General features: G+C 42.2%; 1 protein-coding gene and 1 long non-coding RNA gene across 2 annotated transcripts; one reads left to right on the top strand and one right to left on the bottom strand.

Annotated features, from left to right (window-relative positions):
• The first annotated feature begins 2893 nt into the window (after positions 1–2893).
• On the top strand, positions 2894–8464 carry FGF3 (fibroblast growth factor 3). The gene is made up of 3 exons (XM_031593226.2): positions 2894–3263; positions 4759–4862; positions 8008–8464. Exons 1-3 carry the CDS (start codon positions 3038–3040, stop codon positions 8338–8340), a joined length of 663 nt encoding a protein of 220 aa, XP_031449086.1. The 5' UTR covers positions 2894–3037; the 3' UTR covers positions 8341–8464.
• LOC149917782 (uncharacterized) lies at positions 7421–24399 on the bottom strand. The gene is made up of 3 exons (XR_016466804.1): positions 24266–24399; positions 10133–10221; positions 7421–7590 (listed from the first exon to the last, which is right to left on the bottom strand). It is a non-coding gene; the product is annotated as an uncharacterized LOC149917782 (long non-coding RNA).
• Between the last annotated feature and the right edge of the window lie 275 nt (positions 24400–24674).

Raw genomic sequence — 24674 nt, 5'->3', positions numbered from 1 at the left:
AAGCTGAATTTGGGCTAAACAAAGAAATAAACGTTTTTCTCTCGTCCCCTTTCTTTTTTTTTTTTCTTTCTTTCTTTCTTTTTTTTTTTTTTTAGGAGAGGTTTTCAAATGCATTCATTTATTTCCAGTGTTTACAATTCCGTGACACCTGAAGAGCAATACGCATTGATTTGTCACGCAGCTCTTGGACACACCTACTCCTCTACGAGGGCAGTCAGCTAGGAACACCGGTGCTTTGTGTGCTTTGGAATCGGAGCACACGATAAGAATAAAAACATCTGTGTCAGATGCACACGCTTTTACCCAGTGGCTTGCTAGGGGAAACGCTGCCTTCGTGGCTTTCCCCTAAGAAAGCATAGTAATATCCCGTTAGCAAGATCAAGCTTAGGGAACCATAGACACCTATGATGTTCCATTTAAAATTACACGTTTCAAAGGAATTAATAGATCGTTATAGGCTGTAATTCTAGTGTAGTTACATACGGTCTAAACCTTACTCTCGCCTCCACGTTAAGTAACAGACCCGAACTGCTCTCTGATTATTACTTTGGGGCTACAAGGAGCTTTGGGGCATCATTAAAAATATTTCCAGAAAGAATCGGTAGACCACATCTGACGTCCCACCCTCTGCTAGAATCAGACCACATCAAAGGGACCCTTTTTGTTTTCCGAAATGGTCACCAGACAACTTAAAATATACAAGGGCAGCGTTATGTTTTATTGTATAGATGTCTGCCTAGAGGAGAACGACGTCAGGTTGCTGGCTATTCAGCGTTGTGCCGAGCGAGACGAGGTAGCTGCAGCCCTTTGATATTTTGGTGGAGGTCGTATTCATTTCATTTGAAAGGGACTCATTAATGACAGACCTATGAGCTCTCCCCTCCCTAAGAAGCAGGGCACACACCGCTTGGAAAGCCCAGGGCGGAAAGATTTGTAGATGATGGTGCTAATTAAGAAAATGTGATCAAGATGGAAGCTATTTGAGCAGAAGTCATTAACGCGTTACCCCTCCACCCACTGCTCTTTTGGGTTTATTACTCCGGTAGGAGGAGGATTTTGTGGGCTTGTTTTTTTTTTCAGAGCGCTGATGAAAAACGCCCTGCAAATCCAAACTGATACAACGTCATCTGCGCACCTCCAAGTTGGAGAGATGCTGTCATCACCGAGAGTCGATACTCGCAGTGCCGCTGAGCGCATCTCTTCGAGCCCCGGGGTCCCTCGGGGGGGTCCTTCCCTGTCCTATGGCCCGGCAGGGACCGAGGGTCGGAGGGGTGAGCGGAGGGACCCGGCCCGGGACAGCCATCCCCGTCACAGGCTGTGGGAGGGGGATCGGAGCGGCTGCGTTCTTATTTTCAAACGGCCACAGCGCTTTATTTTCATTTCTATTTACTTTTCCTAAATAGACTGGAACCGCGTTAGTGCCTGGAAGCGGTACTGCGGGAAAAGAAAACAGCAATAAAGAATTAATTGTACAAACATTTCTCATTCCCAGATCCGACTCTCCCCGTGGGGCTGAACGGGTGGGGAAGAAAGGGAGGAAGGGGTGGCAACGGCGGAGAGGGGAACTTGTAGGTTTTTATGTGTTTCCTTTTATTTCAGAATGCCCTGTAATGAAAAGCCTTTTAGCCTTGGAGAACTACTAAATATTGAGCGCAGCTTAAAGCGGGGATGAAGGTCGCATCTCTTCGCTTATTTTCCCGCTAGTAAAAGCTTCCTTTTATTAACATGTAAGAAAACCCTCTAGCTCTGCGTAGGAATGTCCTTTAAAATATTTTATAGACCTCTTCTTGTGCGCCGACAGCGGGAAAAAATTATATCGGTGAAGGTCAGGCAGTTGAATTCTGTCGTGCTTCACTTCAAAGGTGTATTTGCGTGCCCTCCGAGCACATTAATACTAATTATCGCCCAAACACTTCCCCAAAACTCCCACTGCCCATTTCAGATGCAAATCTAATTAACGAGCCGCCTTTGAGCGGCACGCAGGACCGCCGCAACGGAGGGAGATGTTGGACCTCTTGCCTTCCCCTCCATTTATTCCTAGGCGTGGGCAACGGTGTGAAGCTGCGCGGTAGCGAGTGCGGAGCTGCTACAGCTAATGAGGCACCGGAGTTAGGAAAAAGGATTAGCCCCAGCCTCTTGGAAATGCATTGAGCACCCATGTAACAACATTTGCTTTCCGGCTGGGCCCCACTTTGTCGAAGTTAATTTAAAAGTGACTGCATCTTGAAAGACCTACCTAAATAGCGCGTGTTACTCGTAACTGGGAGTTGGTGGATTTAGGGATAGCTGTTTGCTTTCAATACCAAAGCGAGGTGGGGGGAGTCCTCGAGTGAAAGCCAGCGAGACGCTCTCCCCCCGGCTTTCTCATGCTCCCGCGTTTCCGACAGACGCCTAACCGAGGTGGTCGCTGAGGGCACCGGCGGCCGCGGGGCTGCGCGGGGGGCGGCGGAGGCTTTTGCGCGGAGCGTAAGGCGGCGGCCGCGGGCAGCCCCCGCGCCGGGGGGGAGGCGTGCGTGGGGGCAGCGGGGATGCTGTGTAATTTTATCCACGCTGCACTCTGGGAGTTCACACGAGAGCGATACCTTTTGCCTCCTCTGCTTCGTATCAATTGGTCGCAGATCGGGCTATTGTTGCGGGGAGCCGCTTTTATTTCTATGCTCCACCGGTCAGCTATTTCCCCGCAGCCTCCTGCCGAAATTCAGCGGGGCTCTCTCTCCCCCCTCCTCCTGCTTCTCGTGCCGTCTGTCTAGCTGGAAACCCAAGGAGAAGGCTGAGCGCTGCCGCTCCATCTCACGCAAACAGCTGGGACTCCTCGGCGGCCTTCGCCGATGTCTATTGATTTAAGTAAATCTGAGACAGATAAAAGAGCCAGATCGGGGCCGATGATAAAAACTTGCCGATGCTTCGCCTCTGGACGCGGTGCGCGCCGTGCCGCCCCGCCGCGCCGCTAGCCGGACGCCGTTAATGGGAGCCCCGGTGCCGCTCGCCCCGAGCCTCCACTCCCCCGCGGGCTGAGAGCGGCGGCCACCATGCCACGATGCTCGTGATCTGGCTCCTGCTGCTCGCCCTGCTGCCCGAGCCGCGCGTCCCTGCCGCTACGGCCTCCCCGAGAGCCCCGCGGGATGCGGGGGGGCGCGGCGGCGTCTACGAGCACCTCGGGGGAGCGCCCCGCCGCAGGAAGCTCTACTGTGCCACCAAGTACCACCTGCAGATCCACCCCGGCGGCAAGATCAACGGCACCTTGGAGAAAAACAGCGTCTTCAGTAAGTACCGGGCGCACCTTTCCCAGGCCCGCTCCCCCCGGGCTGGGCTGCGCGGGGAGGGGGTCCCTCGCTCGGACCAATTGCGTCCTTCGCTGCGAGGATGCGGGCGATGCCGGGGACGGAGCGGGACGGGGCTCTCCCGCTGCTCCTCCCCTACCCGGCGCCGCCGCCTCACCGGGGGCCCCGCGGCACCCTCCAACCTCGGAGGGCTGGGACCCGCAGAGCTGCCCTCGCCCCACCGGGCTGCATGCAGTCCTCGGCCCTCCCCGGTTTGCCTCCCTCGGGCCGAAGCACATCTGCCCTCTCCGTTAAGTGCCGGCGACGGCTGAGATGAAACGGGATATGTCGGAGCGGGGGCTTGGGCGAGGGTGGAAAGGGGGCCCGCCGCTGCCTCCGGGAACCCCCGCAGTAGCCCGTGGCACAGCCCGGCCCCGCCGCCCCAGGAAGCGTAAATCTCGGCTGGTGATGGCACACAGAGATAGGGGGACCTCAGGGATCTGTCTGAAGTCCATAAAGGAAACCACGATTTCCTAAAAGAGAACGCCCTCGCTATCAAAGCCCGGAGGAGACATCCTTCAGCGGCGAACCGGTGGCTGATTCAAAACAGCTGTACCGAAACCACCGTAGCTCTAACGGACGTGATTGGGCCAATATTCAGCTCTGCAGATGGGACGAGGCCTTGGCTCTGCTCTGTCATTGCCAACAGGCAGCAATGGGTTTGGGTGTGAGGACCATCTCTCACCTCCAAAATCTCAGAGCCAGCACTGAGCTGTTGGACCACAGCAGGCAGACTGAGAGTGGATGGAGCCAGAGAATGCTGTGCAGGCAGTACAGCATCCCCTGAGACATTCGTTCCTCCTTCAACATTGTGGCACATTTAGTTGGGCATAGACATCTTGGCAGGTTGTGTGTCACCCTCACCTGTGATATCCAGTATTTGAGACCCCATCATTGACAGCCTGAAACATTTCCTCCCTTTTAACTTGGCACAGGCAGTCATACTGTCCTTATCTGGAGGGCTACATCGACCTCCTAAAGGACAAGTTCCTTTCATGATTATATATGTGGCTCTAAAATGCTGTTTTACCCTCCGGAGACCCCAGCAAGGGCTTTGTCCCGAAATGGAAAGCTTTGTGACGGGTTTCAATAAGTCAAGAGCTCTTGTGTTCCTAAGCATTAAAGAGGATTTAAACTTTTCTATATACATATAGGATTAAGTGAACCTCTAGTTCAGTGTCAGATCTTTTTCATTTTTGAAAGAGTTCAATCTCAATCAGACATCTGAGGGTTTATTGTCAAGCTTGCCTCCCCACATCCTTGTTGCTTCAGATAAGAGTCTTGTTTTGCATACTGCAGTATGGTCACAGTATGGGTTTGAGGTGGGCTAGAAATAGCTATGAAATCATACTGCACAGTTAAGCAGCCATTCAAAAGCATCTCAACAAATTGCATGTGATGGGGAGCAACAACATGTCTCATCTGTTTTTGTTTCTAGGCATCCTTGAAATAACTGCCGTTGATGTCGGGATCGTCGCTATCAAGGGCTTGTTCTCTGGCAGATACCTGGCCATGAACAAAAGGGGCAGGCTTTATGCATCAGTAAGTTTTGGTTAAAGCTTTGGCATACGTCTGCCATTTCCTTTGATGAGAGCAGGTTCAGTGGGGAACACTGATTTCTTACAAATGAATGTTTATAGAGATAAGATTTAATGTCTTAACAGTTTTCTCTCTAGAATCATTACCAGTAACTGAGCAGTACACTTTTAAGAAGCAGAAAGAAGCTGAGCTCTTACTTTATAACTGCATTTACAGCTAAATGCAAAAGAGTGTATTCAGCAAAAGTATTTCATGTGGCCAAATTTCTTGGGCAATGATGTACACTGATAAACATTCTGGGGCCAGCCTTGCAGTGCAGGATGTGTACCTCTATCCTGAATGATGTCGTATTTGTATTCAACATCTGCCTTGGCTGCTGGCTGGGGATATAAATGTCAGATTAAGTATATCCAGAAGCAATTGGGCATCTCTGCTACAGGAAACCAACCTACTGATGAGAGCTCCTCCACACAGAGCAGTTGGGCAGTGAAAGAATTAACGGGCTAAAAACCAGAGCTATAGCAAGGAAAGGGAGTGTTGGAAGCTGTAAGAAGATAAAGGTGAAAATAAACACCTTATCGCACTCCTTTGACATCTGTCCTGACCTCTGAAGCAATATCTGAGCTCTGCTGCCATTAACAGGAGTCTTGCCTTTTCTGCCCAGCCAGTGTTTCCACTCAGTGCATAAAATACTGCTGCTCAGACTTCTTTACACTCGGGGACACATGAAGGTGTGTTAGCCACTGTGTATACTATGCACATTATCTATCTACTTGAATTTCTTCCAGCATCTTTGATTACACCCCCAGCAATCTTGTGATCTGCAACTGTGTAACATACGCACTGTGCAATTTCTCCAGGAACCCTGCGGTAGAAAAGCAGATTTGAAGAGGGTGAAGCACAGCTCTGTGAGATTTCCTTCCTCCAAATAGTCATTCTATATAACTCATTAATTTGAACAGCATAACACATCCTCAAGACACATGAGACTTTTCCTTGTGAATGCAACCTACTTAACACAGTCAACTTGGTCACCTCCCTGTTTTTATGTCTTTTACTCTGCCTTTCCAAGACCGTCATCCTGATAGTATTTATAACCCAGATTCTGCAGTGTGCCCCATGTGACACTGAAGGGGCTCTGTTTAAATATAATGGTTCTTTGCTGGTCCAGAGAACCAGGCAACAAACAATTTTGGCAAAGGAAAGTGCATCTGAAATAGAATGAGGGCATATTGGATCTGCTGTGACAGAGCTAAGGCTGACCACTGTTATGCCTCCAGCTAATATTCTCATTAAATATGGGCATATTTTTCAATGGATCTCCTCTGTCAGCCAGAGTCAGCCCCAAAGATATGAAAGGATGAATTCTCAAGTTCTTTTTTTATCTTTATCTCTTTCTTGTTCAAAATAGGTATTCCTCCAGGTTAATTTAACTGAATTAAAATCAGAGTGAACAAATTCTGAACAAATTCTGCAGTGTGCCCCATGTGACACTAAAGGGGCTCTGTTTAAATATAACGGTTCTTTGCTGGTCCAGAGAACCAGGCAACAAACAATTTTGGCAAAGGAAAGTGCATCTGAAGTAGAATGAGGGCATATTGGATCTGCCGTGACAGAGCTAAGGCTGACCGCTGTTATGCCTCCAGCTAATATTCTGAACAAATAGACCCTCTCATTTGGCAGAGAAAAGCCAGAAAAGTCTTTTCTCCAGGACTTCTCTCTGCAGCCTGAGGAAAAATTACATCATTCTGAAGTTTGTTTAGCCATTGTATCCTAAAGAACATCAGCTGTGAAAAGTTCCTGTACAACCAAAAAGATAATTTGTTTTTCCATCTCATGTTTGAGACAGTCTGTTTCAAAGCTGGAAGGACAGTTCAGTAAATGGTTCTTCCTTTTGTGCTTTTGTCAGAGCAAAAGCAAAGGGAGAAGCCTAGGCTCAGGAGAAAGGTCTTTTCTGCTTGCCTAGAAAAGCTGACCAACTACTTCATGTGTGTTATTGTGCCCGGAGCCTGCACAAATGCTCTTTCTGAAATAAGACTGACTTGTCTGGGGATAATGAGACAGGGAGCCTCTACAGAAAGGAACTGGAATAACTCAGTTATCCCTTGATTCACAAACTTCCCCATGTCCATAAATTGAGCTTGTTGAATCTGCAGGACTCCTTTATGTCCTGTAGCAGATTGTGATAATCCTCAAGGTTTATCCTCTGTGATAAACCCTCTACAGACAGATCTGAGGGAGATAGCAACAGGAATCCACCTACATATGGCAGTTGCATGGGCTCCAGCACAACAGCATATGAAAACCTTGTCCTCACAAGGAAGGGCACTTCCGTTTTACAGCTGTGAAACTGAGACATGTGGAGTCTTTTAAAATCATGTTAAATGCCTATCAGAATTTCTGGGGAGTGAACAGCATTAAAGACATGCTGCTGATGGAGCCTACAGCTTTTATGATCCAGTCCAGCCATCTGTGCCCTCTGCACATCCTCCAGAGGGGCATTTCTAAAGGAAAGCCTTCACAGAGACCGTGACAGCAGTTCCTCTATGCCTTACACGTGTTAAGATGCTGAGGTCTTCATCGCACAGATGCAGCAGAGGGGGTTCTGTAGTTAAGAAAATGAAGATATACAGTGTGGGAGGTCCCTTATCTGCACTTCTCCAACTGCTCCCACAGAGGGGGAAGGCGTTCCTCATGCTGGGTTCTTGCACTGCTTTCCTCTTATTCTCAGCTGGAAGAAAGTTGGAGAGTTTTGACAGATCCTGTGAAATGTGAGCAGTCAGGACATACGTGTACTCCTCATTATAGCTTGTGATAATGGAGCAGCCTAGCATTTCAGAGCAACACAGGTGGGCAGGGGGCTTCCATTTTGCGATGCTGAAATAAAGAGGTTTCATAAACATGTTGTTTACAGCTCAAAGCATCGCAATAAATTGGATTATCAGACTGTGGGTATATCTAGCTAATGATGTGCCAATTAAAGAGCCATGCTTTACATTAAACTACAGGCTATTTCATGTCATATGTGGCTCTACCCTTTGCCTATAACCAATTAGAGTCTTGCATTTGACTTTAGTTCAATCTGGTAGAGGTAAGAGCGCTATTACCTGAATAGTCTTTCTGAATCATTGTCATGTTTGTTTTCCAGGAGAACTATAACACAGAATGTGAGTTTGTGGAGAGGATTCATGAACTGGGCTATAACACCTATGCATCCCGTCTGTACCGGACTGTACCCAGCGGAGCCAGCACCAAGCGCAAAGCCAGCGCGGAGAGACTCTGGTACGTCTCAGTCAATGGGAAAGGACGACCCAGGAGAGGCTTTAAAACACGCAGGACACAGAAATCCTCCCTCTTTCTGCCCAGAGTATTGGATAGCAAAGACCATGACATGGTCCGACTGTTCCATACAAATGTGAGATACCGAGAGAGCATCCTGAAGCCTCCCAGTAAGAACCAGCGAAGAAGGAGAGGACGCTGATGGAGCAGGGAGAGCTTGTGTTGAAAACGGAAATGAGCAAGTCTTCAAAATACTACTAAAGGAAACTAACAACCGTGACTGTATGGCAGGCATTAACACAGGCATTTTTATACAATGTGTAATATAATCCAACATATATTGCTTACTTATAGATATTTTAGAGTTTTTATGTGTCATAAGAGAGACGTGAGATGAGATAAGGCAGATTACAATGTAATTTAGTTTGATGTAATAATTATGTCAACAGCTTTCACATTTATCTTTTCTTAAAAAAAAATAATTTTAATTACTACTATTTTCATTCTAACTTGCCACAACGTTCTATTTAAGTGACCTATCCTCCCAGATCCTAAAAACACTGCACACATACCAATTCTGTGTCTATGAAGAAAGCACAGCACCTTCATGACTCTTTCAGCAGTTACTCATAAAAGGCTACACTACTATTTTTGTGGTATACATGGATCAAAAAACTCATTTATTTTGTAACTAACATATATTTATTTTTATTATGTGATCAATCAGTATCACACTTTTTCCATGACCATTCAGGAAACCTGAAGTTGTAAGCTACTTTAAACATACCAACAGATCTACACGTTACGAGGCTATTTTTGAATTTATTTAATTTAAAAAAAAAAAAAAAAGTTTGATCTCATCATTCAAATGAATGTTGATAAAGTGGCATTTGCATTGGCTTTAGCAATATATATCTGTTTACCATTGAACAGGATAAATCCTCTCCTAAAATAGTACTCGAGTACAACCAGAGAGCTGAGTTGGTGGTATTGACTGAACACATGATATGGAAAAATTCAGCACTGGAGATGACAGTCTTTACCAAATATTCTTCTTTAGCTAAGATTTCTACAACAAGTTCTAGTTCAAGGTTAAATATGTTTTAACAATTTGGGGAAGAAACAAAACCAGTCACATTGGACATTCAAATCTATAGCTGCTATATTCTGCTTTTCCATTCTTTTTAAATAATTGTTATTTTCATGACGTTCTCCTAAATGGAAAACTACAAGTCTAGATAGGGATTAATGAGGGATTCATAACTTTCACAGGAGATTCCACAACACAAAGCTAATTCTGAGCAAAGGCTTAAACTTCAAAATTTTCTTTTCACTTCCCAGAGATGATAGATTTAAATGCACTTGCCAAAAACAAAAAATGATAAGAGGTAAAGTCTGCTCTTGTGCTCTTCACATCCTAGAATTTTTCCCTGACACAGCACAGTTGGTAAATAAGATGAAATAAGCATTCAATCTGAATTGGACAAAAGATTTGTAAGCTAAATATGACATTAAATGGAAACAGAGAGATGCAAATCCCACATGAAGACATATTACCACGGAGGTCTTCCTGTGGGCTATTTACTAAGTAATTGTAAGATATTTAAAACCAGTTCGTGGAATCTTCCATAACTAAGGGAAGAATTTTGTGACGGAGAGTTTTAAAATGAGTCTATAAGATGAGCTTACAATGCCTAGTAAGCATAGATATAGAGCTGCCTACATTCCTAAAGATTAAAACCTAAAAGTGTCTTTATATCAGCAACTATATTCTGTTTTACTTCCACCTTTGTACCGTTTCGTAATATTCCAGCAATGAAAGAAACTGTGCCTGAGTAAGAAAGTAAAAATTCTTTTTTATCCGCCTACCTAAAACACATGTAAAAAGATGCTAAAATAATGTACATTAAATAACATAATATGCTGCACACAGAATAGATCTTAGCTTAAAAAAAGTACAGGCAATGGTGAACCATATTCCCAAATTTTCTTACCTTTACAAAATAAGTGAAAACGGTGATGGGATCTGCACAGAAGTCATCAAGCATGACGATGTCCTCTACACCAGGAACCAGCAGAAAATCTGTGCAAAGAAACAAAAAGAGGATGAAAAAGACACAAAAGAATTCAGATCTTCTGTTTTGCTTACTCTCTCACGAACCACACAAGCTCCAAACTATAGCAGGATTCTCACTGTCCTTTGAGAGTTGGTTCAATTAGTGAAGTAAGTTAGATTTTGTATCCTATTTGCCAAGGGTGTTCTGACTATGCTGTGCTACCCTTTGTCAGCTCAGCATTTCTCTTCAGTTTACTGGAAGAGATGAACAACCCAAATACGCAGAAAAGAGATAGGGACATAGCCCTGACAGCTCTGAAACACAAAACCTAAGTATAGGAAAGTGTTAGTAACTGCAAATTGCAGAGGGAAAAATAACCTATGGCTGAAGATCAAAAACTTTTTCCCTCATGTCTGATTTCTGATGTTCAAGGAGATTATTTTTGTTTTTGGACACTTTTAGACCTGCTCCTTCCCAATCTGCAAGAACAACCAGATCCATTCTCAGCTTTCTCCCTTGCAAAGAACAACGTACCCGATTGGGTATTTTTTGATACAAATCTGACTGCCTAAAGAGAAACAACAAATTATTATATCCCAAGATGCAAAGACAGCATCTTAATACCAGATCCAAGTCCCTTTTCTATCAGCATATAGTGTTCACTCCTAGCATTTCTCAAGGGGATATGATGTGTTGACCATTTCTTTTGCTTTTCTGTCTCCGTTTTTACCAAATTTTTTTCTTTTTCTTTTTCTTTTTTTTTCCCCTTCTACCTCTCTTTTATAGATGCTCAAACTACCTGCTGTAACACTGCAGGAAATAATTGCTATAGATGATATAGGAATTCCTTACTTCTGTCTTCATCACACGCTTGTTGTAGGAGGATTATTCTGAGCACTTTCCAAAGGAAACTGCAATGAAGTTTAGTTCAACATACAAATTCTATCTATATCCCAGTTTCAGTTTTCAACCCAACAAATTCTAAAATATTGGCACTGAAAAAAAGGAGAGGGTGGACAAAAGGAAAATAATTAACTGGTGAGACTCAATGGTATTTTAACTACTGAGAGTAAGTGATGATTTTCACATCAATTTAAAGCTTTTTTTTTTTTTTTTTTTTTTAGACATTCCTAGAATTTTTCTTTGCTCAATCTCCATGTAGCAATTCAAAGGGGATGGCTTTGGGATGTAACTTTTTTTTTTTTTATCTTCTGAGAAATATTATTGCTCCTGTTGAAATACTTTTCACTACAGACATTCATTACTTAATATTCTTTTACCAGCCTTGAATTCCACAGTTCCCAAACACAGACAAGCTGAAATTCTATTCACAATAATTATCTTGGTTGTACGATGCATCATGCTTTATTTCTTTGGACCAGGACCTGGTGGGATAACTTAACAGAGTTTCCATACACATGCTTCTTTCTCCTGTGCGCTACTGTAATTAATGGCTCAAGTTCTACAGTAAAGTTGACAGAATTCAGAGTTTCACCAGCTGAGGTGAATAAGCTGAGACAACATGGTGACTCCTCACTGGACTTGTTCAGGTAGCTAATAGGGACAAAAAGCGTTAGAGTGTCCTGTCTGGTGCAGTCACCCTCTCAAACAGATGACGTGGAATCTGATCCATGGCTTTCCACTTATATCTAAAACTTTTTTTGTTCATTTAATCCTTTCTTTAGCCCATCACAACAACCAAACTGCTCAAAACTTCATCCAAAATTGTCTGGTCTTTGGTTACGATGTTAGTATTTATGTGGCTGTCTGTTCATAAAACACAGAAGTTTTTTTCTTTTTTTTACAAAACGTAAATTACTACCCCATGTTGAATAACTATGTATTTCCCAACTCATTCACACATTTTTCTCCCCTCTCTTAACATGGATTTTCCCTCTAATTGAGAGTCATTCCTCTGTCATTCTGAAATTCTGTTCCACCACGTGTGATAGCTGACACTTTTCTACAAACCCTGCTACCATCTTCACCACAAATGGCACTCCATTTTTACTCAGAAATTGCTCTGCACTTGTACCACTGGCATTGCATACTTAGAAGAGACTAGTGATATTTCTCAAGGTAATATTATTTATTTGCAAGGAATGCATCAACTTTGTTTTCCTCAGTTGCCACAAGCTGTGGTGGACTTCATTGTTCAGACTTTCAATGACAGTGCCTTGCTCAAAGAACTCTAGTTCAGGTCTTCGCTTCACACATTTTTGTGAGTTCTGATTTCCTGCTTTCTTCTTATGGTTCCTCTTTGTTTGCTGTTTTTCTTCACAGTTGTACAATCCTCTGCACAACAAGAAGTAAAGAAATCGTTTTGACCACACATGCCTTTGTTTTGGGTGGTTGCATGGACCTTGGTATATTAGTTCAACCAATTACTTGGCAAGGCTGAACTGTTTCTTGTAATTGTCTGGATTAAGGATATGGTAATTTCTTCAGCTTTCAGAAGGTTTATTCCCATCCAGAACAGTTCAGGCTGAAAATAATCTAGAAGGCAAAGCTAGTATAGATGCCACTGATATTAGTCATCAACCACTTGATTCACAGCTTCATCATTAAATATGAGTTTAGAGAAGCAATCAAGTGAACATATTTAAAATTGTAGCCAGGCAGGGCAATGTGAGACATCACAAATTAATGGCATTGAAAAACTTCTTTGAGTTCTAGCTAAAACCTTTCCCACATGCACCCTGCTAAGCACTGAAGTTTAGAATCTCCCTCTCAGATGATAACCTCAGAAAATAAAGCTGTTAATGATGACAATGAAAGCCTTCAATCTTAGGGATAACTTTTCTTTTATATAAGCCAGAAGATTCTTAATATCTGTATGTATATGTATTGCATATTTATTTGTTGTTTTCCTCTGAAAAAATATATAATCAGTTACATTAAAAGTGAGAAATACTTCCTTTGGCCTCAAAAATTCAGGGTACTGGAAGAGAGTTGTTTACAATGTACCTTTCTGAAAACATATTAAAACAAATTCAGCCAAACATTTCTAAGTTTTGCAATCCTGAGTCTACTGAATGTAATATACATACAACAAATAAGTTACATCTGAGTTCTCAGAGCAAAGCATATTCTCTATATTTTTACACTCCTGGAATTAAAATGTTTTAATTTTGTCCATCAGCATTGTCCTGAAGGCCTTGTAAAAAGAGACTTTCAAGTGGGACAACTGTTTACTCAGTTTGCATGCAGAACTGTTTTCTAAAAGCTAAACATTTGCAAGGAATCCAGTGTGCCATTCTATCAAACTGATCTTGAAAAGAGTTGCTGTGATCTACTTATAAAACCAATAATCTGTGCAAAAATAGACCTTACCACTAGCTCTTCTCCTTTTGAAATACAACCAAGTTTTATTGGTAATAAATATAAAACTTTCTACTAGTCCCAAACAGTATTTTTACTGGTGAAATGCACCAGCCAAGAAACACACAAGTGAAACACAACATATGGTGGGATGAAATGCATAAACTCCTTCCAGTATAAATCTACCATGTTAGAATATATGAGGGTCATATAAGCCCTTTGGATTCCACAGACAAGACTCTCATGTTTGAGTATGAGCTTCAAGTTTTCAGTGATCTGAGTCAATGTTGTGGTCCAAGATGAATTGGTTCTTACATCTACACTTTATTTTACTGACTTCAGGATGCAGGGACTAACATGGCTGCGGGCACCGAGAGTCATAGCAGCTCTACTCCTTCTGTGGGGACATCACTCTGTGTCCTTTGTTGAATCCCAACATATACTACTACACACTCTAGAGGTTAAAGAAACTGATGTAAGATGGCTCCAGTCAACCCTTGGTTGCTTCTGGTCTTTCAGACATATCACCACAGCTGTACAAGGAATTGAAAGATTATTTTTCCCATGTTCCAGTAATGCCATTTAAAAAGAAAATAAACATGGATCCTTAACTTTCGCTACAGACTTTTTTTTTTTTTTTTCCTCTCTCAACTGAGGGATTTTTGGAGTCTTCTATAAATGCATGTGATGAACAAATTGGGGCCCACATGAGCAAAATTATTTCTTTGTAAGTAAAAAATTCCTTGGTTTTTGGATGCACTGTTCCTTAGATTAGAGCACTCGCTACAACCTTAATGCTGGGAAGGTTTATTTCAGCAGCAAGAATTAGTAAAAGAAAGGAAGAAAGAGAGCAAATACCCATGCTAATTCCCTAGGGAAAACTGGGAAACATGTACCCCTGTGAGAACTAAAGAGCACAGCAGAATTGAATAGCTTGAATAAGGTAGCAGTTTCTTTAGTTCAAAGATGTCTGTTTTTCCTTCTTGTATTTTTACTGATGAAATGTTTTGTACATAGGGAGAAAATGTATTGAGCTGATTTTTTTTTTTTTTTAAGCTATAATAAATAGTGCCTTTGAAGTTTGCAGTGGTGTTCAAGTTCAAATGTCTCCTGTTTCCTTTCGGAAGGTTTGAAGGATTTGGTAAGGTGAAAAAGCAGGTCTAAAATTAAAGCACAGTTGATGGTAACTGTCCTCCTTTGTGAGCATTTGCAGGCCACCTCCAAATTTAGACAGTTACAGAGAACTCTATCCTGTTTTAGTTCTGCAATAGTTAGGATGCCACCACTGCATAGCAGAAGACTTTCTGAAATCCAGGGTGCATCCCTTTTCTGACCACAAAAACAAGCTCAGAGTCTTCACTTTACATAGTAAAGAAAGTCTTGTGCTTTCCTACAGTAACAATACTGAGGGCTGCAACATGTCTACTGCAGTCTGAACCATTCAGATTTGAAGACTGTCATTTACCTATGAGTAGAATTCAGAGATATCTTGATGTTAATGAAAGAACTAAGAAGGAAGCTATTGATTGAGAGACTTTTCAAAGAAACAGTCAGCAGGGAGATGAGAGAATCACCCAGCTTTCCAACAAGGGACTGATGCCAGAGGGCTACACCCAGAGTGCTCACTGATGGTAAGAGTGAGCAGAAGCCTTGTCTGGCTGCAGCCATGCATTGCTCAGAGATCCAGAGCAGAGAGCTCCTCATGTGCTAACACCTTCCTGAAAATGTAAAAGTAGAATAACAGAATAGGGAGATGTGGCTCAATCAAGTGCCTGATGCAGGTTTAAATACCAAAAGAAAACCCAAACAACCTAACTTTTTCAAAATTTATATTTATCTTCTGAAATTATTCCTTGGGTAAATTTTTGGAGGGAATAAATAGGCTTACTCATAAAGTAAGTAGTACCAGAATTCAAAATTTTCAAATAACCCATTAAATAGAACTCCCCAGAAAACAAGACAGCAGAACAAGGCTCCACCTTCCTTTCACATCCCTACTAGGAAAAGTCACACTACTGTTATTTTATGCAGCCAGAAACGATGCAGTCTGAAAGAAGACTTTTGGCAATCTTTGAGATGATGGTGCTAGAAGTTAGGTGACATACATTACCAGCACAGCAAAGTTACTTTATGATAGCATATACTTGGTTTACAATGCTCAGACTACGGAGTCTCACAGGCATGTGTTGCTCAGACTATGCAACTAACTGAAAGTTATCCATAAATCCTTAGACATTTTTTCATAGCAGCATGGGTCTAAAACTATGGCAGCAGAAACCGAGTTTATTTGTGTCCCATAGTCAGTCTGCCCAGAGGATCTGTTGGCCATTTTCAGTAGTGCATACAGAAAGAAAACCCACTGGATCAGATTAACCATTTATTACCCTAGTTCTGAATGATGAGCACATCACATCTCCAGAGCTTTACTGCAAATGCATTTCAGAAATAGATGTAGGAATTTGAGCTGCTCTCAGATCTTCCCAGAGGAGAACCAAGACTCTTCAGAACTGAATTTTTCCTTTTTTAAAAACCACCACCACCACCGTTTCCTAATGCCAAGCTGTCAGGGTGATTCTATGTCTTTCTCAGTGAGCTCAACCCAACAGCAAGTTTCTGGCCAGAGTCAACTCCTTTCTCCTTAGTTCCCTGTAAAGACTCATGGCTGCTTGTTGTGCATCTCCAAGGATCTGCAACAAACCCACTACTCAAATGCTTCTGAAACCTGATCTGTGGGCAAATCTAAGGCTTCAGCTGCTGGAGGGTATGAACTTGAGGCCTAGGTTTCATTTTGGAGCCTCTGGAGATTGTGCACAGAGATTTGAGGGCAAGACAAAAAAGAAATGGAGTTTGATCAGGTTAATAACAGGTTAAATACTTCCTTGGGAAAAGTGAAAGGAACCAACCTAACTTTCTTTTAATATATCTTTCTAAAAGATTGGGATGGACTCCTGCTCCATAATTCAATAAAAGGTAAGATTACATTGCTGTAAAATTTAATACTGATTCTTGTTTTGAACTCTAACAAATTTTGTCTTCTCTACCAAGAACAATAAACAAAAAAGCTTACCCCCTCCCCCCCCCCCCAATCATAGTTCCCATGAAAACCTTTATGGTTTTTGCAATGGTATTATCCTAGCTCATTCCAGAGGACAAACACTCCATGCAACAGGAAAAATAAAATGTTAAAAAATTCTTATCTGTTACATTCTTTATTATATTCTTATCATGTCTTTAGCAAGAGAGAATAATCCACAAAGATCCTTATAAAACAAAATTAATACTTGTAAAATAATAGAATTAATAAAGGACAGGTGTGGAATAGAATTTATAAAGCGCGTTTGAACACTGGAACAAGATTGACTTAATTCTTAAACAAAAATCATACTTCATATGTTTAGACTGTAGTGGAGAACTAGTAAAGTATTAAAGAGTTGTAAAACTGTCTGTTCTACTTTGGTGACATGTATATATTTGCACTTGGAGACTTCACTAGAAGACAAGTTCACAGCATGCCAGAAAACAAGGAAATGAGATACAGGAAGATTGCTGGAGCACCCGCTGCCAAGCAGTGCGCCATGTCTGAGGCCCAAGGCATCAGCCCTGGGCACAGCCCTACAGCCGGCAGAGGGAGCAGAGGCTGCCTAGCCCTGGGCAGGCTTTGTGCATGGCAGTGGAAATCAAAATAAACCACGTGCAAAGCCAGGAAACAAGCTAATGTCATCCTCAGCAGGAATCGTGACTTTGCAAGAGTACGTGCAATAGAAACTGGTATTACATTTCAGGAACTTAGCTCAACTCTCCAATCCTGTTGCACTTGAGCCAATGCTCCGACTTCATGCTTGTGGAAAAGCTGGATTTTTCAATTAATTCTACATTTCAGAAAGGAGTAGTAGCCAGTTTTCTTGTTCCCGTAAAGATATAAGCCTCCACAAAGTTACAGTAGCCCTGTGATATTTCTTCCTCCTTTCAACACAAGCATGCAATGCAAAGCTAAGTTCTTCCTTTCTGATTAATTCTGTGCAAACTTTTGTATGGCTTTGCTATAATTATGAAAGGGAAAATAGTTTTGGACCAGCTATATTAATTTCAAATTGATTTAATGGGTCCAGTTACTGAATCTGAGTATCTAAGGTTTGAATAACTGAGATACTTTTCAGCGTAAGCAATAAATACCAGAGATAGAATTGTATTATAGGAAAGAGAGACAATGACTGAGCTTTGGATAATCAAGATTCTAGTTTGTATCGTGTGTACTTTGGCAGCAGCTGATTCCTATAAGAATAAAAAAGTAAGAACACGTGCAAACTGCAGCACGACACCACTGCTGTGACCTCGTCAACAGCTTCAAGGTCGTCATCAGGAGAGTCTTTAGCTTTTTTTCCCTGCCTGGTTGCATGTGAGTTGCTAAGATTTATTACAACGATTGCAAAAGAACACCTGCTAAATGACAAAAGATTCCAGAGAAATTTCAAGTGTTTTGTTAAGGCAAAACTACATCTTTTACACCACCTTCAGGAACTCGGCCGGACAGACTACAGACTGGTTTTCACTATTTGTAATGCTCTAAAGTAGAAACATTTTTTCTCTGGGCAAATTTACCTGTGTCTAGAAAGAGCAACATCTTGCTTTCTATGGTTGCTGATCATACCCTGTGTTAAGGCCAGATCTTGGCTGAGGTCAATTGGCATTCCAATTGTTGTTGGCTTTAGTGAAACTATGCAGATTTACAGCAGCTAAGCACTTAATCAGGCAGCTCAGCACTGCCTGAAAGTCCTGAAAGTATCAAGAAGAATTAAACTTAGGGAACTTACACTAAAGTCTCATAAGATAGAAAAAAAAAAAAAAGTGATTTTCTAGAGAATTTTGCTGAAATCTGCTATGCTTCTTCTTTAGACATGTTGCAGTGTTCCTCCCCTACATCATCGTTTTATTTTCAGCTCAGCAATTCTCTTTTCTTTGAGCGATGAAACACTGTCTGCTTTTCAAGACTAATATACGGCCCCTGAGTGAAGGCAAGGCTGGGATTCAAATCAAGAGTTCTGTTGACACTATAATCCTCCAGAGCACAGCTGGAGCATTTCATGAACAGTAGAAAGACCCTCAATTGATTTACTGCCTTGGTATTCAATCAGGAGTCCATGTTCTGTGTCTTAGCTGCACCACACAAAAAATAACTCAGTGAAATTCTAATTACAGCATATAGCTTCTTGCTAACTTGTAAGAGAAGATTTGTTCTATATATGAGATGCTGCTGCTTTTATGGATTCTCCCCTATTTTTGTAGCAGGAGAGCCTCAGGTTCTCTGGGCTATAAATGGGATATGCACAAAAGTTGCTTCCCGGCCGTTCCAAGCAGAAGGCCGAGCAGTTGATGGCAGGAACTTTCATGCCTCTCCCTCAGCCTCTGCACCTTTTCTTTGTATTCCAGTTTTTATGACTTTGCCTATCCGTAACTATCCCCCCAGACACAGAAAAATCATTCCTGCTCCCATGAGAACTGCAAAGGGGACCCACATCTCCAGTTTTCGCTGTGCTGGTCCCCAACCACAGCACGCACGAGAGCAATTTCCAAGTCGTGCTCTTTCTTGGCTCTCCCCTCATTCCCAGTGAGGCAGCACATGCTGCCAGCCCTGAAAACCTGAAGACGAGAGTTCCCTAGATTGTTTCCAGCTTGCAGAGTGAGCCCCACTGAATGAATAGCACTTCCAGTATTTTGGGGTGGTGACTCATAAGAAAGTCATGAACACCCCCCTAGGAGGCTGTCTGAAGCCCCTGGTAAGAAGTGTTTTGATTTTCCTGTTTTCGTTGTCCAGGCTGCCTGTACATACTTGCACACATCTTGAACACAGTTTTCTCAATTCATTGTCCAAGGAGCAAACTGTACCCTAAAAGGCAATAGAACATTACTAGTTTTTTTTGTTTGTTTGTTTTTTAAATCACCCCTTTAGAAATGGTTGGGACATACAGCCATTCACCCCTGCAGGTATCAAAGTACCACCAAGAGCCAAAGCCAGTGATGCTCCTGAATACCTTTCACTTACATAACTCCCTATTAATTTCAGTGATAACTCAGGCAGTTGAACTCCCTGGAAATCCTAAGGAGTATTTCTTGGCAGACCCAGTATCAAGTATTCAGTCTTATTTTTCACCTTCAGAAAGTGCATCAGAAACTTTGTAGATCCTCTCAAAAATAACACGAAATAGCCAGAGGCTCTGCCTCCAAGTGATGCGAGTTTTAATTACTTGGTCAAAAAATCAGAGAAAAACAGGCATTGAAGAAAGATCTGAAATCAAGAGCTCCTGGGCTCAAGAAAGCCATAAGATCTGGAATTGTAGGTGTTATATTTGGAGAGAAAGACAGCTGTGAAGAGGAAAAACAGCATATGTGCATTTGTTTGTCTTAACACAAGGCAGGAGACCCAGTGCGTTAATAGAAAAGGGCACTTCTTTCTTTTTCCAACTCTGATGTTTATTCTTTGGGTGCTCTCCTAATGGTTCAAGCCCCAGAGACATCTGTCTCCTTCCCTACCCGATTGGAGCTGCAGTAGCTCAGAGCTCTGCCACAGCCAAAGATCTGCACTGATGTCTGGTGGTACATCCAGACCGCAGCACACAGGCACTACTGGTAATACTTTGTAGGGCCCATCACCCTTTTATTTGGTCTACAGCATTAAGGATTATTAGCGACACTATCAGTGCTCTGATTTGTAACCCTACAGAGCTAGCATGGCATGAGGAAGAGCAGTTGTAGTATCTCACTTTGAGAGCAAAGATCTTCCTAGTCTGCATATGGTTGAAGACCAAGTGAAAGTTCTGCAGGAATTGAATAATACTGTGAGGAAAAAGCAGCCTTGAAATAGGTCTATTACTACTGCTTTTAATACTGTTCGTGTCAAAGAAATAAAGTAGCCCTTCATAGTCTTTTTTTCCCTGGAAATCCAATTCTAACAGTGAAAATGAGTGTGGGAAAAAAAAAAAAAGAAAAAACAGTGATTCAACCAGTGCAGGATTGCAGGATTAGACATTAGAAAAATAATGTCACATAAAATAATGAGTGTGTAAGGTTTATGACTGCTTATTTGGTGGGGCTGGGGTTATCCAATGGGAGAAATACTACTAAAGTCCAGTGAGATATGGTTACTAGGCAGGAATCCCAGGAGATTCTGTTACCACGCAGGAATCCCATGAGACAGTATTATCAAGCAGGAATCTGTAGTATTCAGTTCACCACAAGCCAGTAATATTAGATTTTTAGAATTAAATCCAGCAGTATCTTGTTTTATAAGAGTTGGCACATAAGGAATAGAGAAAAATGCAATGGAAGAAAGATGTCTCCCTGGAATCTGAACTGGAAGCCCCAGTCATTATACCAGTTCCTAGAAATAAAGCATCACAGATTCTCCTCATGATTATGAGATATCTTGACTACACATGACATCAATCACTTATTAGTGAAAAGATTGGTTAAACTATTTTTACAAGTGTAGATTTGCTCACTGAAGTGCTGAGGCATAAGTGCTATTGTGACTACTTTTTTTTGGTGTAATTTATTGATTTTCTGATTTATAATGGAGTTTGCTGATACCACAAATGGTAGTACTTTATACGTGTGTAATGGAAGAAAACAAAATGCATTTTACTTATTATCTTTTCTGTAGTACATGTGTCACTGGAGGATTTGGTGAGATATGACAAGACATTGATTCCAGAAGACATAATTTAATCTCAGCCCCACTGTAGAGGTTGGCCACTACACTTGCAAGCCTGAGAGCCATTTGCCAGAGATGAAGAAAAGCTGAGAAACTACCCAGCAACCCAAAGAAAGAAACAAAGGCTCCTATTCCCATTTGGTCACAGCAGACAATTCTGAATGCTCATCTTTTAATTACAACATTTTCCTACCTGTATCACAATACAGCTTTATCAGTGTTTAGTCCAGTATACTCTGATCAAGCACAAAAACCCCAGGAGTCTACCAGAGCAGCTCAACTCTCCCACATTTATCAGAGTGAAGGAGGAGGCAAGAAAACCAAGGACTTCAGGTGAGAAGTGAGATAGGAGAAATGGAAAACCATTGGGCAAAAAGCAAACAAACAAAAAACACAACACACACACTGATAGACTATGCTAGGAAGCTTACAAGATAAATCACTGGGTGTGCACAGGCACAAGGATCAAGACTGCATGGAGGAGCACACAGAGACCCTGCAAATGCCATTGCTGCTTAGGCACAGCCCTCAGTGAGGCACAGCCTCTGAAGTCACGTCCTTCTGGACAAACTGGCAGCAGAGGTGTCACCCATGGGACAGCGCCAGGTATTCCCATTGCTTTTCAAAGCTGCGGAAGAACTTGTCTGTGGTATTTAGATGTGATTACAGCTGAAGAGAAAGAAAAGGAGGTGACAGGAAGGAATATAAAACTCAAGAGGCATTAGCCTGTTTGCTGTGTTTGAGAAGACATTTGCTTGAGTGCTTGTGAACAAGAAAGTAGGCACAGCTGAATAGCAGGCTTAAGGAAAGTCAGTTTAGCTTCAGAAGAGGGTGTATGTACACTGATCAGATCTTAACCCTAAAAGACATAACCAAACAATTGTGTGAACGTGGAAGACTTCTGAATGTGCTAAGCGGACCATCAGAAAACATAACACCTGTAGCAGGGATATTGGTGACACAGAGGTACTGGAAAGATTTCAGAGAAAGATTACTGATAATGTCAGATGGAAAGGTTCCCAAACCTACACAGAGAGATGCAAATCACAAACCCAGTGCTTTTGTGATAAAGATTTCAGCTCGGCAGGTAATGGCATGGGACAATTAGCTCACAGACCATAGCTTACCCAGCAGCCCTCAAGTGCTAATGGCTTGCAGCACTGGTAACAGCAGGGCTGCATCACCTCTGCAGTTCTGGGGCAGCTAGATCCCTGAGGTCTCCCCTCCATACATCTCTCTTTTTGCTCACTCCTTTTGCTTACTGCATGACACTTATCTCCACTCAGGAGACTATAAAAATGCATTTTAAAGCAAACACCATTTGGGAAAAATACCCTGCTTTGGCATTCATTTGTTGTGAACAATGGCCAGTTTCACATGAAAACTCTTAGATGACCACCATAGAAGGATTCAGAACGTTCATATGTTCAACAACAAGCTAAAAGCCAATGGCTGATCTCAGAGGTCTGAAGAAGTCAGAGAAATCTCCAGTCTGTAGGAAACCACTGACATTTCACAAAGTTGGTTTCCTCCTGTTCAGTTAAATACCTTTCTGTTAACAGAACATGCTTCTAAAAGTTTCGTCTTGTATTGCAAAGCAATCACTCTCATCTTTACTTGCTCTCATAGTCTATCAGAAATACATACTGCTTTGTCAATCTCCACATCAGCATCTCCTTTACTAACAAATGAGCACACAAGATAGATTTCCAAAAATTTGGCTGCAGAGCCACTCATTTCAGTGACAGGGAAATGTTTATTGCAGCATGACTTGCTGAAATCAGGTGGAGTCACAGAGCAGCCAATGCAACAAGTCATAAGATTGAGACTTAGAGCAGAAATCTGGTCATGAATTTGGTTTGGGATTTATTGCTCAGCAACTTGCAGCACAGCTCATCAACAGCTGGCTCTCTAGCCAAAACATACTGGCAAACAGAGAAAAATTGTCATAGTAACAGCATTACAGTGCATATTGCAATGGCACTCCAGCCTGCTAAGGGAATTCCTAAGTGGTACCATAGTAAAAATTATGACTAATAATAACCAGTAGTAGTAACTATTGCTGCTACTAATAATAGCAAAAATTATATTTATAGTATAACAACAGCTAGATATATTTGGCTACTATTTGGTGATTCCAAACTGCAGTTAAACATGTCTGGCCTGCTTCTTACAAGCCCTCTGCTGAGGAATTGCAGATCCTCCAGCAGTACTGAGTTAATCCATGAGCAAAGGCATTGCTTCAGTTCCACTTTATATCTAATGGAACTGCTTTTCCTTTATCTGTAGCCATCACAGAAACTTAAATAACATATAATCACGTGTAGCTTTGTCATAAATGCATGTGGATTTGGCCAAAGCTAAAACAACAAGAGGCCATCTCACCAGAACGTGAAGCAAAATTGTCAGTTTGAGGCAATTCCTTTCCCAAGCCTCCATGCACCTCCTATTTAGCCACTTTATGCTGGATTGGCTCCTCTTTCCTGTTGTGCTTTCAGACCGTGCTACGAACCACAAAAACTTCTAGAAGTTTTTCTCTTTTGTGGGAACTTCTCCTTGCCCTATCCCTGTTCCCACTGTAACAAAAGAGGGCAAAGTGCCCTCTAAAGGAACAGTACTATGGCAAGGCACTATGCACAAACCACTGCAGCTCCAGAAGGGAAAAATTCTCTAAAACACATCGTTACCATCACCAAATCCAGTTCCTATGTATTTGGGGGCTAACTCTGCAGCTTATGTTCGCACTGACATGAAGGCTCTACAAAGCATGAGAACAGCTTGCAGGCCATCCTTCAGGCTTGGTAAAAAAAAAATAACAGCAACTTGCTACTGTTAAATAGTAAAGTATAGCATCATACAATATTTGTTGATGGGTTATGATTGCACTTGCATCAAAACTGCTAAAGGAGGAAGCCTAGGGGTAGTTTCCTTTGCTTTTTCCATAATTCTCCTGTTGCAGCTTAAGCAAATTTCCTTAGCAAAAAGGAGAAAACAAGAAACATCTCGAAGATGTTAAAAAGCTAACACAGAAAAACACTTACCAGCTTGATTCTTCCCACTACTTCCCCTTGCCTTTGCAATGGCCCTGGATAAATCCCTTCCTCAGCCAACACAAGGAAGAGATGAAAAATTTTAGATGAAAAGAATAAGAGGAAATCTGACTGCAGGTGTAATATATCTGCTAATTGCAATGCATTCACTACAGGTGATACTGCTTACCTCTTCAACGAGTGATAGCAAGACCTGCCAGTATCACTAAATAACGTTCTCATTAAACTGTTTTGGTTGTGGGTCAGTGAGAATGGGGAAGAGAAAGGACTTCCAGTCAAAGAAACAGGATAGCTCCTTGGTTTCCCTGGTTCTCACTCCGTCTGATACCTTTGTCTTCAGATTACATGATTTTGCATGGGATCGCAGTTTGGCACTCGCTAAAAAAGGCTTCTGAGACAG

The sequence above is a fragment of the Phasianus colchicus genome, chromosome 5 (assembly GCF_987193195.1).
Source record: "Phasianus colchicus chromosome 5, bPhaCol1.hap1.1, whole genome shotgun sequence".
Taxonomy (NCBI): Eukaryota; Metazoa; Chordata; class Aves; order Galliformes; family Phasianidae; genus Phasianus; species Phasianus colchicus.
This window is presented reverse-complemented; position numbering and strand designations above follow the sequence as displayed.

What these genes read in the sequence shown, in the direction of transcription:
- FGF3 (XM_031593226.2), top strand. Translation starts at nt 3,038, where the DNA reads ATGCTCGTGATCTGGCTCCTGCTGCTCGCCCTGCTGCCCGAGCCGCGC. An exon ending in GGAGAAAAACAGCGTCTTCA is followed by an intron (nt 3,264 to 4,758) that starts GTAAGTACCGGG and finishes TTTTGTTTCTAG; the next exon opens with GCATCCTTGAAATAACTGCC. An exon ending in GGGGCAGGCTTTATGCATCA is followed by an intron (nt 4,863 to 8,007) that starts GTAAGTTTTGGT and finishes TTTGTTTTCCAG; the next exon opens with GAGAACTATAACACAGAATG.